At 36.1% G+C, this 16878-nt stretch overlaps 1 protein-coding gene across 1 annotated transcript in view; it reads left to right on the forward strand.

The window, feature by feature from the left end:
* The first annotated feature begins 3252 nt into the window (after positions 1–3252).
* The window catches only part of LOC124646315, a 32575-nt gene continuing 18949 nt past the window's right edge, over positions 3253–16878 (forward strand). The window contains exons 1-2 of the mRNA XM_047186441.1: positions 3253–3371; positions 10028–10157. Of these exons, the coding sequence (XP_047042397.1) occupies positions 3315–3371; positions 10028–10157 (187 nt within the window). The 5' untranslated portion in view covers positions 3253–3314. The remainder of the gene's footprint in view (positions 3372–10027; positions 10158–16878) is intronic.

Below are 16878 nucleotides of genomic sequence, written 5' to 3' on the forward strand. Positions count from 1 at the left end.
CGGCGGTTTTCCCCGAAGAGACGATTATAGGCTCAACAATAGGGCGCGACACAGCTGCGCCGGCCTCCTTTGTTGAGCCGTTATCGGTGATAATACAATAGCGCGCTAGGCGCGGGTCCTTGATATCAAGGTTGTTGATCATGTCGCCATATTTGGCGACAATGTCTTGGTCCTTGAGGAGGACCTCGAAGAAGAATTTATAGACTTCGGTAGTCATTTTCCCGTGAGGGAAGAGGGCTACCGAGCTAAAAGAGATGGGGGCCTAATTATAAAAACCTAAGACCTATTTCCTGTCTCCCCGGGTGGATGGGCCCGGGGATGTGTAACCCTCCCTGCCGGGTATAGGCAGGGAGGTGAGTACCTATTGGTGAGCCCTAAGCTTGTAAACCGTTCGCCAGTCTTATTGTGCGAACGGGCCCTAGCCAGTCTAGTGCGAAGGGTATAGAGATACCCAACCGACACCAGGTGTGTAGCTGTGAAAGCAAACCAGATGCAAGGCACGACTAGGAGATCCCCCAAGGCCGAAATCCGAGCTCCCGTCCAATTGACTGCCTTGCCCTGAAGGGGTTCGGCGGGTGTGATTGGGTCAACACCCTCTCGGCTTCGTTGGCACCGTATGGTTTCAACCGAGAACCACGAAACTGTGGCTTTTACCCAGAAGGGGTCAAGTGAATTTACTTGACACAAACGTTTTAGAAACAGGATAATCGTCCGCCGCTTTGAAAAAAGCAGCTTTAGATTGATATATTTGTAGTCGGCAGAGCGACTACCGCTTGAGCGGCTTACAATGGCTCTCATTTTATACAATTTTGGGCAAACTATTTCTAAAGCTCTGATTGGACGACCAATCAGAGCGCGTTAAATTAGACCAATAAGAAAATATTTACAAATTTCTTGTTTCGACACTTGCTTCTTATTGGCCCACGCGTTTTGGCGTGCGGTCTGGGCCCTAGTCTACTTTATAAAGTGAATTTAACCTAGTCATTTTACAATTTTAAAGTATCTTACAAATGTTATTAGACTATCAAACAACAAACATTAAAACATTAAGATATAAATATTGAAACATAATCACTTCGATCGTATAATTATTCACGACACATATTGTTCCGCACTCGCGTAATTATTTTACGATTCGTATTGTCCCGCACAATAATATCCATTAAAGTTTAACTATTCTAGAATTGTTGTTGAATAGGCATTAAATGCACACAATATGCGCACACTACGTAGCATCTTAAGAGCCCGAAGCCATGAAACTATAGTATCAATCTGTTGTGTTTCAAGATTGCCAGCTAAGCTATAGCACCATAATAATCCGTCTTCCCAAGAGGCCTCGAGCATGTACAAGTACCCCAACTGGCGATACTCTACTCTTATCTAACTACCCCAGGCCCGCAATTAATTTAGCTGTAAGACATACTACAAATGACTTTGAAATACCAAAAATATTTGTTTGTTTATTGAAATATTTTTGATTTTTTGGCTGAATTTTTTTGTAGCAGCCGTAATTAAAATTGTTTTGCGCCGGCGTGTAGGTGTTCTGTTTGTACAAGAGACGGGGATTAATTAAAAAAGTTCACGTGCAGTTACACCGGTGATGTTTTATTCACGAGCACTGTTAGAATTTTCATTTGATTTTTAAACAAATGACTGTGTACGAGTGTACGCAACGCTGCTCAGCTTATCAACCCTGAATTACTTTTATGTGTTCGCGTTTTTGCCAGTTTTCGAGCTTTTTAAACTAAAGTGGCAGTCTAAAATCTTTAAATAATTTTGTAAAATGAATGATGATATAATAGTAACTCATATTATTTTACTATCATCATTACGCTTTTTATAGTTCGAGTGCTGAGTAAAGGCATTATCTCTCACAGATATGTAATGAGTGTAATTCGTCATACTTTTTCAGGGAATATTTTCAAACCAGTTTTAATAACATAAAAAATAGAGGTTCAAAAACTACTTCTAAATTACATTCGGGCTTGAAAATCGACGATTTAAAATTTACTACGAGCAGTTATAGATTTCGTATTTGCATGAGAACTCGATAACTTCATACTTTTTTGAAAAGTGTTGGTTATTTAAAACCAGCCAAGTAATAAAAATAACTCATGAACTTTTTAAACTTTAGATCAACATAAATTCGGGAATTAGATCACCCCGTATTTTTCAATTCAATAGCTCAATACTCTTTTTAATTGAGAGATGGACGTGATCCAACAAAGTTTGCATAAGGCAAGCGTAAACTTTTGAAATTAACCTGCCGCCACGCAAAGGGTTTAAGCCTTTACCAATTTCCCAGTACCTTACTACACTTGAAATCCAACGAACAAACAACCTTTCAATTAAATATCGAGTTCCCTTCAAAGAATTTTACAAAAAAAAAACTTTACATAATAATATTAATTTTCTTATTTTAATCTTTCGAAAACAGTTCCTGAAATTGAATTTATTTGTAATTACTTTGAAAGTTTATTATTTTGATATAAATTTGGAATCGTAACTTTTTAATGATTGCGTTCGGTGGTTGGTTTGTGAAACATTTCCTCGATTAAGTTGAGGAAGAAGGTTGGATGGATTGTTTATGGTTGACATAAAAGGTCTAGTGTGTGTGAGAATGTATCTCATACCCGTAGATAGCTGTTGGTAGTGAGATAGCTTTACGATGGCGTTAAAGTTATGGGTGAACACACTAGTTAGAGGATTATGTTTTATTTCGGAAGACACACTGTTGTGTGAATACCTACACAATATAATAAATAATGTAATAAGGTTGTGCACATAGCACAAAATTCTATAAAAGCTTTTTCGTGTTGGCAATAGTACTATTAGGCTTGTTGTTCAAGTCTAATGTTAAATAATTTAATAGCCTAATGCCAGTACCTACTCACCACATGTGATACAAAACTTGTTATAAAGTTGGGCGGAGAAGATGACCCTAGATATAAAATAACGGATGGTTTTACTCGAAGTTTTAGCTTTATTTTATTTTGGTGACTGATGTATTTTTAAGGGAAGTGAAAAGCATAATCTTGAAGTAAGATCTCCGATTTAATTATTGATAAGTGTCCTTGACCTTGTTTTACAATAAACAGTGAGTGTAAACAAAACGGTCGATCGTTACTTGTATGTATGTTATTGTCAAATACTTTGTTTACATAATGTACTACGAAGGTCCGAGCTGAGGTCGTAGCGCGCGGCACGCGACGTCCGTAGACTCGTAGCATTGTCGTAGCTTGCGGCAGTCACGCTACGGCGAGCGGCAGTTACAGTCGGTCGCTACGCGCGCTACGAGTGTTCGCGACCACGTAATGTTGTGGTGTTCGTTCGCGCTCTTGGCACTGTTCGCCACCGTCCAAGGACGAGCGGTAAGACACACTTTTTGGCTTCTATTCTTATAACCTCTTTACTTGGGTGGATAACTAGCAGCAGTTACTTCAAAACTTTGTGCCGCAGTGATACTTCAGACGAAGACGAAAGTCGCAATATTAGGAGTTGTTGTTTTTCGTTTGTTCCAACCTAACGAAATTTATTTTAACTTGCTTTGTTATTTTAATTATAAAGTCCGTTTGCTTGAAATGATATTTAAACGAAAGTTGATATTTTCGGGAAAGTTTTTGACGCAACTTTCACTTCTAATTTTGAACAACATTTTATTCGAAATTCCAAAGGTTTTTCTGTGTATTTTTCTCTTTTGTCAAGTATTTTACTTAATTATTTTTCTTTTAGTTTGTAGAATTTTAGCATCATTTATTTTCAGTTTGTAAATTTAGTTCGTACCTACTTTATTTTGTTTCAATAAAAAGTTCAGTTTTTATATTTGTGATAATAGTTGTTTGTCCACATGAAAATTAATAAAGAATATGATTTATTGATTAAACAATATTAATTAATAATGAAGTAAAGTTTTTCAAAAATACATATTAATATTAACAGACTTAAAAAAAATACTTCTATACTTACGTTAAATCCAAATCAAATTATATTTACTGTGCCTGTATTCTATATTAATGATATTAAAAACTGTAATTGACAGCTTCAAAACTTTTTGATGGAACGTAACCTAAACTTATTTAATCAATTTATCCAACATTTTAATTCGACTCAAACTTGTGTATTCCATTAGGGCGTCACACAATCACATTTGGCACGGGAATGTGGGCGAACATTAAGTTACATTAATACACACATAATTATACATTCACAGCGTTAACCCCTCGGATGAATTCACCTCGGACTCGTCGGGGGGTTAATTTCTACGGGTCCATATGCGTCATTATGTTCTGAGGGTGCAAATATAACCATCTTAAGTACCATCTTAAACTACTAACGGTCGGGTATACAAATAGGCTGGAGTTTGGCCTCAACGTTATCGCGGGAACGCTTTGTCAGTAATGTTCTTGCTTCTGTCACGGCGACAGTGACGTAACGATTACCTTAATGGACGGCATTTTTTATACAAATTGAGCTATTTGATATAACTGCTCTGTTACAAAGGTAATTTTATATAGAAGGTTACTGAGGTGGGACGCGAAAGTTTCAAACATAAGTTTCGAAGCAGAGTTGTTGGTATATAGGTAATATGCGGGACCTATATGGCTTGAGTTAGAAACTATCACGTTACTTCATAGTACTACATACTACAATACATTTGAAAACTGAGAATATATTTAAAAGCTCGGAATTAAGTGTGTAGAACTTTGAGGAAAAATACTGTTGAAGTTGAACTAACTCCGTTTTCTTAAAGTTAAAAGTAAGCATGAAATAAATATGTTTCTTGTCTGATGCACAGATAATAATTTCCAAATTGCTAAACTCTCTATACTTTTAACACAATATTCTTTTATTTTATTAGAGAGGAGATGAACTTAAAAACCATAAAAACCACTTCTAACTTTAGAATATTATTATGCGAGTGCGGTATACCAGTAGCACTCAAACATGCATATCAGTTTTATTTTCCATAGGTAATATTGCATTTCCATTTTGCTGAAATGAAAGAAAAATATCGAGAGTCCGCATATCCGTGGATATTAGTTTTAAAACTCACTCTCTATTATTGTTTTTTATTGACCAAGCGAGGTCGTGCAATTTGTGACGGTAAATATCTTTTATTTTGTTAAAGAGACAGTGTCTGTCTATCTGATAACTAGTTCAGATTTCTTTTTCGTTCTACTTTTATTTAAAACAACACTTTAATTGCAAATGACATCAGTCATCAAGATCAAGGTCTTTCGAATAAATACTCAATATTTCATAAAGTGTAATTTATATCTTGCCAGTTACATCTTATTAGTAGCTTGACATTCGATATTTAAAATATCTTTAAGCATATAAATATGTTTCCAACTTCGGTTTTTATATAGATACAATTCCAACAGACTTTCTGCATAAAATTAGAAGGCCGCTGTATCAAGATAAACGAGCTTATTCAGCGCTTTCCAAGGAGTAAACGAACTTTATTCAAGCGCGGATTTAAGCGTTTAAATTTTAGAAACGACATTATGCTAGCGGCACGTAAAATTCTGGGAAAAGCATACGTTTAGTTTGATGCTTACGGAATAGTCTTCCTTTGGAAATATTAGGTTGATTTGATAAAATGGAAAAGGTTTAAAAGGAAAGAGGTTTCTCTTATTTAGGTGAAACTACGTAAAATTAAGGAAGATGGCAGAGTAGCTGGCGATTATCCAAATAAATAAAAACTTCTTGGTTATTTGTAGACTTAAAACAAAATAAAATCTTTAAGCCCAAGAAAGTAGGCACAATGTTATATTGCCTTAGCTTTGTCCGCCTCTCCACCTGTCAAATACAAACCGCGATTTATTTGTAAACTTGATAAAGACAAAAGATAGAATGTCAAGGGCCGCAACTAAGGTACTCCTTATTGAAACCACAATACAAATGAAACGTCTTTATGTTTGATACAATGAATGGCTTTGAACTACACAAACAACAATTCATTTTGGAAGTACCTCAGCCGCGGGATTAAAAGACTGATTCGTTCGGAGTATTTTTGGTATTAGATGTCTTGAAAAATGTCTCATCAAAAGCTTTGATGTTTTGTTCTTTTTATATGAAGACTTCTAGTTAATTTACAAGTAAGAGACTCATTATAGTCGTAATATAATTCCTTTCGTAAAATCTTGTAGTTTGAAATAAATTAGCAGAAATAATTATCCGCGCCCCGACAAAGGTGCTTGAAACCGTAATTGAACCTCATTCAAAGATACCAGCTGGTACTTAACAATTCAATGAAGCTTAAACAAATTTCGTGGAGTATCATCAAGATATTATATATCAATCGAATCCAATTGAACAATTGGTAGGCATAAACACGGCGGGAACAAGCGATTGTTTGAATTACGAAGTCAGATGGAGGACTTGAGAATTCAGCATGTTAATTAAGTTATCGGGAACAGCTTGTTCGAGGGCTGCTTTGCAAGTTCACTGCGCACAACCAAACTACCTCAGAATACCAATTATTGGAATGTTCTTCGTTAAATTAAATAAATATTCTGACTTCAATGAAGCGCTGCTGTTAGCAATCTTCCAAGATCCGAATACAAAATCTCTCGAGAATATAATTATACATTTATTTAAAGCATGCACACTTTTGGTAACAGTAAAATTCTGGTAAGGAGTTGTACTCCTTACCAGAATTTTAAGGATTATAATACCTATAACCTTCAAATAGTCAGGTGAGTAGTCTGCGGAGAAAATTTTGAACAAAGACGATAATTTTGCACGTTTCATTAAAAACCATTGAATCTACTAATTAAGGGACAGAACAGCTAATACGGACTGAATAGTAGCTACTTAGTTTGTAGTCACTCCAGCGGTGCGGACGGTTGGATGGCGAAATTATCTACAACAACAACTTGGAACACAGCATGTCGATTCTATAAAATATCACAACTCACTTCGACATCACTCTCACTTCGACTTCGATCTAAAGGTAGAATTCCGTGGACGCGACAATAGTCAACCTTTGAAAATGTATGGCACCGTTGTCGAGGCCCGTGACAGTCGCGCGCGGCCGACGAATTTCGTAAGCTGCTCGCGGCATTGTCAAAAATTTAATTCTGGTTTTACTAAAATTCTATAGATGTTATTAAGCGCTAGACCATGTTGAGAAGCGTACGGCCGCGAGCGGCTCACGAAATTCGTCGTCCGCGCGCGACTGTCGCAGCCCTCGGCAGCGGTGCCATACATTTTCATAGGTTGACTTTTGTCGCGCGCGGCTGCGACAATCGCGACCCATGGAATTCTACCTTAAAGTTTCGTGATTGACATTGTCAAACTACACTAGCGCTTCACTATCGAGCGTGTTGACAAGTTGAACTAAATCAAAGTCGAGATTTTGACAGATTTGTCAAAATCTGTCTATCTATAGGGGAGGTAGGGGAGAGATGGGCAGTTGGGAGACATGATCAAATCAGAATAAAAGGGGGGTCCTTTTATTCTGATTTCTGATCATAGTTTTGTTTTTTTTTAATTGGGTAGTTTACGTTACCGACTGGTAACGGTGTTCATCCATAGACTATCTGTCATTTCTGTGAGTTGTCAAGAACAAACACTCGTAAAAGTACTTAAATATTTTGTTGCGGTTTCGGATCGTTATAAAGAGAAAACTAATGAAAGGTATGTGTATTTTCTATTATTAATTATTGATTGTCAAAATCTCCAGTTGCAATTATAGTAAGTCGATGCAATCCACACCTATTATACCTTTAGAAGAGAGTACTACAGCAATAGTTAATGGGCCCCACGTTTTTATTTTAGTCTAATATGACCGGGACCACCTACGTAGGTTGACAGGTAAGTAACTATTTTTTATTTTCTAGTTTTCAGTGCACATAAGATAAAACCGTTTAACTTAAAAGTTTTTTTACCGTTTTTTTTTTCATAAACTAATTCAAAAGTGTCCAATGCTCTCTATGGTAGGGAGGCTTTTCTTCGTCAGTGAAAATTTGTGAGGTTATAAATCTGCGCGAAAAATCCTTTATAGAATCTTGTTTCAGTTACCGTTGCCAACTTGATCTAGAGACTATTATATTTAAAATAGTGTTTAAATAAAGTTCTAAGTGTTTTAAAGTGATTAAGTGCCTACATTTAACGATGGCTAGAATGTTTTTGCTTAAATCTTTATTAGAAGAAGCTCATGCTTTAGATAATTTAGAAAAGCGTCAACAATCTGCTAGAATTCGTAGTTTACCTTTATTAACTCGCGATGATGACTCGCGATGGTGAGCATATATAGATTGTCAAAGGAGCTAATTGACCAACTGGAGTCTGATTTACTGCCCCTGATAAAGCCCACAAAACGTCGAGGCAAAGGACTTACAACTCGTGTAAAAGTAAGTATTGACACAGTTTATAGTTGAAAAATTGTAATCAAGCACACAATAATAAGAAAAACACTTAGTTCTTAATAAGGAGTATTCCCTTTATGTGGTTTCCCCGCCAGCTGATATGTTTTCAAAAGCCTCTGTACTTCAGTTATAATATTGGTATTCTCTTAAGCATGAAAATAACCAAATTGGTCTCAATTTTGTTTTCACTAAATCCAGATAAAGTAGGTATTACATTTTTTATTGATTTATTGTTTCACAGATACTATGTACTTTATCATTCTTGGCTAGTGGCAGTTACCAGAAGGTTATTAAAGAGGGCATCAGAACTTATTTATCGCAACCGTCTGCATCTCGTTGCATAAATGAAGTAGATTTTATAGAATCGACGTGCAGGCAGGCCTTGGCCCTGTTGCGCCCCGCTGGGGTTGCTGACAGTATTCTACTTGTGTAGCCCTTTCATTTGATACCCATATTGAGGGGGCTGTGCCATTTTGTGCCGGCGGCCATATTGGATTTAATTAAAGGTGTATACAAAATTTCAGACCAATCGGTTGACAGGAAGAGGGTGAAATTTGAATTACTAAATTTGATCCAAGAATAAATAATAAAACAAACGGGGTGAGCTAAATAAAACCGTTTAAATATCTCGTAATGTTGAAACTGATTGTAATTTTTAGGAAAGCTCTTTCATTATATCTAGCCGAATATAAGAAATGGCAATAAAAGTTGATAATGATCTGTAAAATCTGATTTTTATGCAATAAATTGTGAAAAAGTGCCCATCCCTCCCCTACCTCCCCTAAAGTATGAAATGACATTACGAATCGAAGTGAAATGCGAGTTGTTGATCGAGTTTTATAGAATCCCAGTACAGTTTACAGTACAATCACAGTTTCCAAAATACCATCTCTGTTAGTTACACATTGTAGTCGAAATAACCTCGTGCTATCGTTGAATAACGTGCAATTGACATTTGTAGTCATAGAAAAAGTTACATTCTTGTACTTATTGTTATGCGGATTTTCTCCGGCACGATTGTAGCGAATGGCAAAGTTCATTAGAGTGGCGCGCCGGGCACATTCCTCGGCAAATATTGACACTTTTTGTATAGAATTTGCACAAGTTTATGCATGCAATTCGAATACTGGAACGTGTTCGGAGCAGTACACTGACTTTAAAAACTTTCTTCTTGGAGAGAAGTTTTGACGCGGTTGAGTGTGTTCTGCTGTCTTTTATTGATAAACAAAGTTCGACAGAATTATATTGAGTTTTACTTTAAAACTTTTAATGCAGAAATGTTTTATTTCGTCTCGTGAGCGTGTGTCCGACCGTAAGATAAATAGTTGACAAGTGCAATGGACAAGCGTTGTGAAAAATTACCGCGATGGGAGGGGACCGAAAGAAGTTAGCAGTTTTTGTTGTTTTTTACTCATCCTTTCCACGTTTAAGTTTTCGTATCCAGACACAGCACATAAATCATTATGCCCATAGTGTCAATATGAACGGAATTCTATCTTATCTTTCACAGCTGTTTCACGTTGACAGCTGGTTAAATCGAATAAGTAGTAGTTTTTTGTTTATTTATTTTTTTTCAACAGACGAAAATCAATCGAGTATTTCCTTTATGATACTAAAGGTAGTATACCTAATTATAATACCTTTTCCCACAGGTGAACATAAGCAACACATGGGTGCTGCCTGAGGAAGGGTTCCCGGTGTTCTACCGCTACTTCAGGGACCGCATCTCATGGTATGAGGCTGATGCTGTCTGCCAGTTCCATCATGCCAACCTTGTCACAGGTCAGTGATGGATTTGCACTCTATCGAAATAGTAACTCGTCATGAAGACCGATTATACCTTTCTGAAAAAGGAACGTTTTGTGGATGTTCATTTGTTTAAAAGCTAATATGTTGTGTGTTTATATGCCGTTTCTTTTGATTTATAAAAAATGTTCTTCTGTCATCGATAGTTGAAGCCTAAAACATCTAAACTAATAGATTCATTTTTCAGAATTATTTTTTCTTTTAAGTTATTTTAAATGAAAATCCCACTTAAATATTCGGTTTCAGGTTAATATTATTCTTACCCAAGATAGCTTTAAAACTTTGAAAAAATATTTTTGTTCACGTCACGAGTGGCCAGCACAGATTAAAATTATGAAAAGTTTGAATGGCTTTCACAACTTAGTAACTCTCTTAAATCAGGATCCGTGATTATTTTCTGTCATAAAGAAAGTTAAAAGTTCTGCAACAGATACTGCATTGAGTTTAGAAGACAGATAAAGTAAAACGGCAAGAACGTACGAACATTTTACAAACAATGTTACTTTTAGGCGCGTTCTTACTAATTAGCACTGAAGGAACAAAGAAAAAAGCTGGTATTCTTATTTTTTCTGCAGCAACCATCTCATTACGGAGAAAAAAGCACCTTTACTCCTTTAAAAATCTTAATTACTTAGTCTATTTTCAGATAGGACAAAGCCTTTCGTAAAGATAAGTAAAATTAATACTTTGTAAGATACGATTCACAAAAAGGCTCCCGTTATTGTCAGCTTTCACGATATCTTTCGGAATGGCCTCTACATTGTTCGTTAAAGATGCCAGTTGTACAAGAAGAGCTATACGTATATATATATTTCAATATTCCCACGGGCCGTTAGGTCTAATCGGCGGCAATCCAACCAAGACCCCCATTACCGTTGATAGCGCCCTCGACCCTGCGCCTGGCGAGATACAACCCCGTCACATATAAATGTACGTGCCGATAAGAAAATGTAAATATACGCCTTGTCGTTTTATACACAACATTAACTTTTTCAAGGAAGTCACTCTAGAGGGAATGCTTACATACCACATCACAATATACTCCATGTTTACATATGTCCACTTCTTATACATTATTAAGCAGTGAAATGTCGAGCCAATCGAAGTATCAAAGGAATGCCATACAACGACAAAAAAGATACAGAGAGATTCAATATTTACTCCGAATGAGCTTAATGAGGCCTTCAATCTGAAACGAAGCATTTCATTCAATATTTGTTACGAGTATTTCTTATGAAATAAATAAGACTTCGTTGCCAGTATTTGTGTAGTAAGGACGAGTCATTAGGTCTCCATAATCGAGTACGGAGGTCGGTTAACTCGTAACTGTACCTAATGATAGCTCCGTCCCTTCAGAACTGATTTCTGCCCCGATTACGTTCGGTCCCGCGATTGATAATATTTCAATATCGCTCCCTAAATGAAAACGATAATTTAAAATGTATTTCCATTTCGTTTCATTAATTCGCAATCATAATTTTCGATGTTTCTGTAATGAAATGTCGACGTTTTTATCTATATATACTTCGTCGATTTTATCATATTTCGAATGTCATTTGCATACATTTGTTTTAAGTAGAATTATTTCAGAAGACCACCAACAAAACTCAAGTCAAACGCATTTAAATGCCAAGATCAAGCAGTTTAAGGATAATAGGGATAAAAAGAAACACATGGCACATAAGGCGGTTCATTCGCTTATTTCCTCTCGCAAGTCGTAAGAGTAAATGGAGGGAAGCGAGTGACTTAATGGCCCAGTAACATGTTACTACTTCTGCACTTTCAAAACGACAGGCCTGCTATTCACGTCTCGAGAGGTACTAGCGCGCACTCAAACGATGCAGAGAGCTGACGATCCGACTGTCTTCAAAGGGGGAAGGAAAATGTAATCCATATATAAGTATAATAGAAAATTGAACAACGTCAGCCGAACTGTTCCAAGCAATGTTGTTTTGTTCTATACAGCTGATGAAATGTTCCATTATCCAGGTCGCGTCTCATTTATACCCTCAAGGGCTCCAGTTGAAAACAAAACAATACCTACTTATTCGTCTTTGTGTACAATGAGTGAGACGCGCTGAGCTTGTAGGCCTTCGCGGATATTGTCGAACAAATCCTTTGTAATACAACACGCTTTTATCCTTAAAATGAAAACTTTAATTAGTTTCGAATGCCGACTTGAAAGAATTCGTTCCGTGTTATTTGAAATACAAGGCGTCTAATTAAAGCCCTTCATAAAATTAGATTCTTGGCAACACACTTTGCTCCCTGTTGTACAAATTTGCCGGAATTTGAAACATGATTTACGGAATTTACAATATATTTAATGAGTAATTTAGATCAAAGTTGATTGGTCTACTTATTATTTGAAGTCAAATTAAATAATACCTACCTAATTAAAGTAATATACACACATGACCTTTCTTATTCTATCTATGTGGAATATTGTTTCTAATTGTAATGAACATGAAAGTATCCCATAAAATATAATTACGGGAAACTCTGTTCAGCGCAAAATTAAGCGAACCCATAATAGACAGATAATTTCAGAACCGAATAAAAACTTTTAGCGACCGCCAGAAAAAGGAAGTTGAAATACAATTGTTCATTATCATCAATTCTTTTTGTACAAGTTGAGAGGAGTCCCTCCGGGAGTCTTCCAATGCTTACATTATTCAAGCATCTAGTTAACAGTTGGGCCCCTCAGATGGAATACTTGTATAAATTGCCACTCCAAAATTGCGTGTTCGGCGAGATTCACTCACATAACTTTTTATTTGAGGATTTTTATGCGTAGATATTAATTTCGGAACGATATTCATAACGCTAGCAATTCCGGATAGCTCGCAAACACAATTTAGGAAATGTTTCGAAACAGGTATGTTAGATTTTCATTGTGAATCGGAAAATTTTATTAAAACATTTCTTAAATTCATCTCTTCAGTCTCTCATTCAGCAGGTTATTAAACTCGTTTGCGGTTCCAGAGGTCTTGTCAGGTCACCCGGAGTCGGCACTTTATAGTTTAGTGCTTATGCTGTTAGTCTGGGTAAAGAGAAGGGTCTACATACATTATGTATGTCCACAAGTGCAATTCTTTACGACCAAGCGTAGCCAGATAGCCAGATGTCATGAATATGGAACTCAAAGCGCTGAAAAGTAAATAAAAGTTTAGCTTAAATTCAGTTATTTATTGCTTGGTGGGTGAAAATAATGTCATCATTTCTGAATAAAACGGTACAATATATCCGCTCTGTGAGTCGTTCTTAAGCTGAGGCTAGACAGGGCTTGCAGAAGCGGCAAATAGTTCCCGTTGGCAATTTACACTTGTACTACGCTTGGGAGCAGTGGATTCGGGTCACTTGCAAAGTTTTCGTATCATGAACACTACCAATACTATTTGCTTATTAGTGTTTATCTTATAATTCTTAGTATTTCAAATGAAATAGATTTAAAATCACGCCGTCTTTAATTTTTCAAAACAGATTTCGAACGATTATCTCGTGTAAACACTAATTTCGGAAAGGCTTCAGTGGCTGGAAACTTACATATAAACCTCTAGATAATGAAATTTTCCCTGTTTTTCGGCCATTTTTACCCATTCCGTTGTAATGCCTCCCCATGGGATTAGGATGGGTCCCAAGCTTTAAGCGCGCATTATATCACATTCATTCTGAGAGCTCTTTATGCGACGGTTTATTATCTGTTAAGAGCATTAAATTGTTGTTGTTAAAATGTTCGCAATTGAGCTCTTATTACTTGTAATTTTGGAAGCATTTTACCGGTCTGGCTATTAAAAGGGTTATATGTTGATCGTCCAGAATTTACCCAAGTATTCAGCTATGTATTTTCGAGTGGAGTATATTATTACTAAGTCCTATTTATCAGGCTATTTGTAAGAATTACCGCGATTCTGGAACACGAAAGCTGTGTGTGGGTTTAAGTTAGAGTCTGACACTTTCCTCTGCTTCACAAAAATGTCTGATTAAAGGTCTGTATTTCTTTTTCGCCTTGCTTATAATAGGGCATACGTTCATATATGAAGAAATACACTCGTGAAAACTTGGGACTGTTTTTCCTATGAGAAAACAAATATAGCGTATTCTGTATCTCTTACGTTTCCAAACTACTTATATTCAAGAACATGCAGAGAGTAGTTAAGTACAGCCGCAGCTTCCCTTATCATAATGTTGTTAAAGTCTTGGAACATGAACAACAAGAAGCGAAGTTTGTTCTGATGAGTTCATACACACGTCAGGAGGGATGACGGTGTATTGTTCAAGTTGGAGCTCAGATAGAACGGTATCAACATTGTTATGTGAGCTGTTCGGATCTAATCTTGTTCGGATTTATTAGGATTAATAGGGAAATTCTTCCTTTATTAACCGGCTTTCCAAAAGGGAGAAGGTTTTTAATTCAGATGTTGACCTATATTATTTTTTATTTAGATTGAAATTTGCAGAATTAAATTGAAATTCGGGAAGGACATCTTCAAAACGAGGTTCCAAACTACGTAATTATTTATAAAGAAATCGTAAAAGTGACTTAATTTTTGAAGATTATTTTTGTGGGACAAAACCAATCGTAAAACGATTACTAACAGAACAATTGCTACTACTTCACACCATTACGAGCAATTTCAATTGTTTGGTTACGTATGCACGTCATAAATTATGGGGCTCCATACATTTTATTATGGACATGAAAAATGGCGGCAGGAAGTGAAGGCTTTTATTTTACCGGGAGCGTTATTATAGTCGTCAGAACAGTTGACCCTGCCAGTATATCACGGCCGTACATCGACTTGCAAAGATTTCAGCTCGCCTGAAAACCTATTCGTTTACTTTTCCACATTTTGTTCGTAAACTTTTCTTATTTCCTTTTGCTTCAGAAAATGTTCTGTACAAGTTTTATTTAGACGGAAATAGAGTTAGAATAAAGGGTAGTATTTTTACTTCCCGTTATATGGACCATATTTTGAAAAAAATACTGTATCGTATGTTTCAGTGCTGCTGAAATAAATATTACGAAACGTTTCATACTTAGATAGTAAGCTTTCACATTAAACGATTTGTCATTTTTAAATGTCGTGCCCTTTAAAAACAAGGTTTTATAAAATAAAATGTATGTCAGTAGGGTGCCATATAAGAAGGAAATTGAGAAATCTCTATCCTCAGGCCATATTATCCACAATCACGTCCTAAAAGAGATAAGATAAAGCGGGGATTTGCCGACGCCTCCAACAAATTTCTATGCAAAATAATATCTACTCGAGGGATTTCGGTAAATAGGTTTTAGTCGATGAGCTAGGCGAATAGTGCGACGTTTTACCAATGATTTGCTTTATTGTAGGTTGGGCCATTTTGCTGAATGCGATGTTTGCCAAAAGCGAAAATATTAGTATTCATAAAATCAATGATACTTCACGAGAATCGTCTTACGATTGTGTTTAAAAATTTCTTAGACCCGACTGTAATCATTGTAGTCTGTAAATTCCAGTTTTAATTAAATTTAAAAATAAAATAGTGGTTGCATAACATTTTTAATTTATCAAGGCGCCTAGTATAACGATCCCATTAAAAAAGTTTTTTTGAAGTTCACCTTGGAGTCGAGTCGACTTTGACGACATCAATCTCTCTAAGATTCATTGAATATTTGGGTCAAAATCTCAAAGAATATATTGTCCTTTGTTTGTCCATGTTTGTTTATGCTAGAATATAAATCTAAAAACAAAATTGTACAGCTGTATCGCAAACATTTTTTATCAAGTACATAAATGTGAAAATAAAACGAAATCGCATTTTGTAGTGACTGCTACAGTCGTGAACTGAGGTGCGTCGGTTAGTGTTTGCATGTCGAAGTAAAATACAGAAAAACCATAATAAAGTATCTTGATTAATCGGACTTAGTTGTCACAAGTTTAGTACAACATAGATGTTGAATGTGTAAACAAATTAAATATAAGTAAAATTTTATGTGCAATACTTAATAAATAATCAGGTCAGCCAGTATGAGTGTACCTATGTCATAAAATTCTACTTATTCAAATGAAAAACATGTTTTTCTTGTATTTAGTTTTATTGTATCTGTGTAAACGGCACGTAAGCCCGGAAAGCGTTGAAATTATGAAATAACTTTAATTTATAATTGTAATATAATATATGTTTTTAAAAATTATTTTAATAAAAATAAATCTTCAAAGTCATTTCATAGTGGATTTTCTCAACATACCTTCATAGTGTATTCTGACCCGGGGAACATCACGTCCGCAAGATCCCGGGCCTACGATCATGCCAGGGGAGGGGTTACAGCAACCCACCGGCTGTGAGACTTGAATACCAAATGCGAAGATACATGAGCCCGATCTCATCAGGCTCCTTGAGCCGTTGATTTGACATTTGTTGGTCAGTTTCATTTCCTGGTATTTCAGAAATAACATTAATATTTAATAGGGAAAATTATGGAATTCTGAAAGCTAATATTAATCTCAAAAGATATACTAATATTACTAATTTATATCAAAGAATATGTGGCATAAAAGGCAAGCTTATTTGTTCATCATCAGCCTATCGCAGTCCACTGCTGGACATAGGCCTCTCCAAGTGCACGCCACTGAGATCTATTTTCGGCTTCTCTCATCCAGCTCCTGCCAGCCGTCTTGCGCAAGTCATCACTCCATTATTATCGCTTATTTGTTGC

Source organism: Helicoverpa zea, chromosome 3, assembly GCF_022581195.2.
Source record: "Helicoverpa zea isolate HzStark_Cry1AcR chromosome 3, ilHelZeax1.1, whole genome shotgun sequence".
Lineage (NCBI taxonomy): Eukaryota > Metazoa > Arthropoda > Insecta > Lepidoptera > Noctuidae > Helicoverpa > Helicoverpa zea.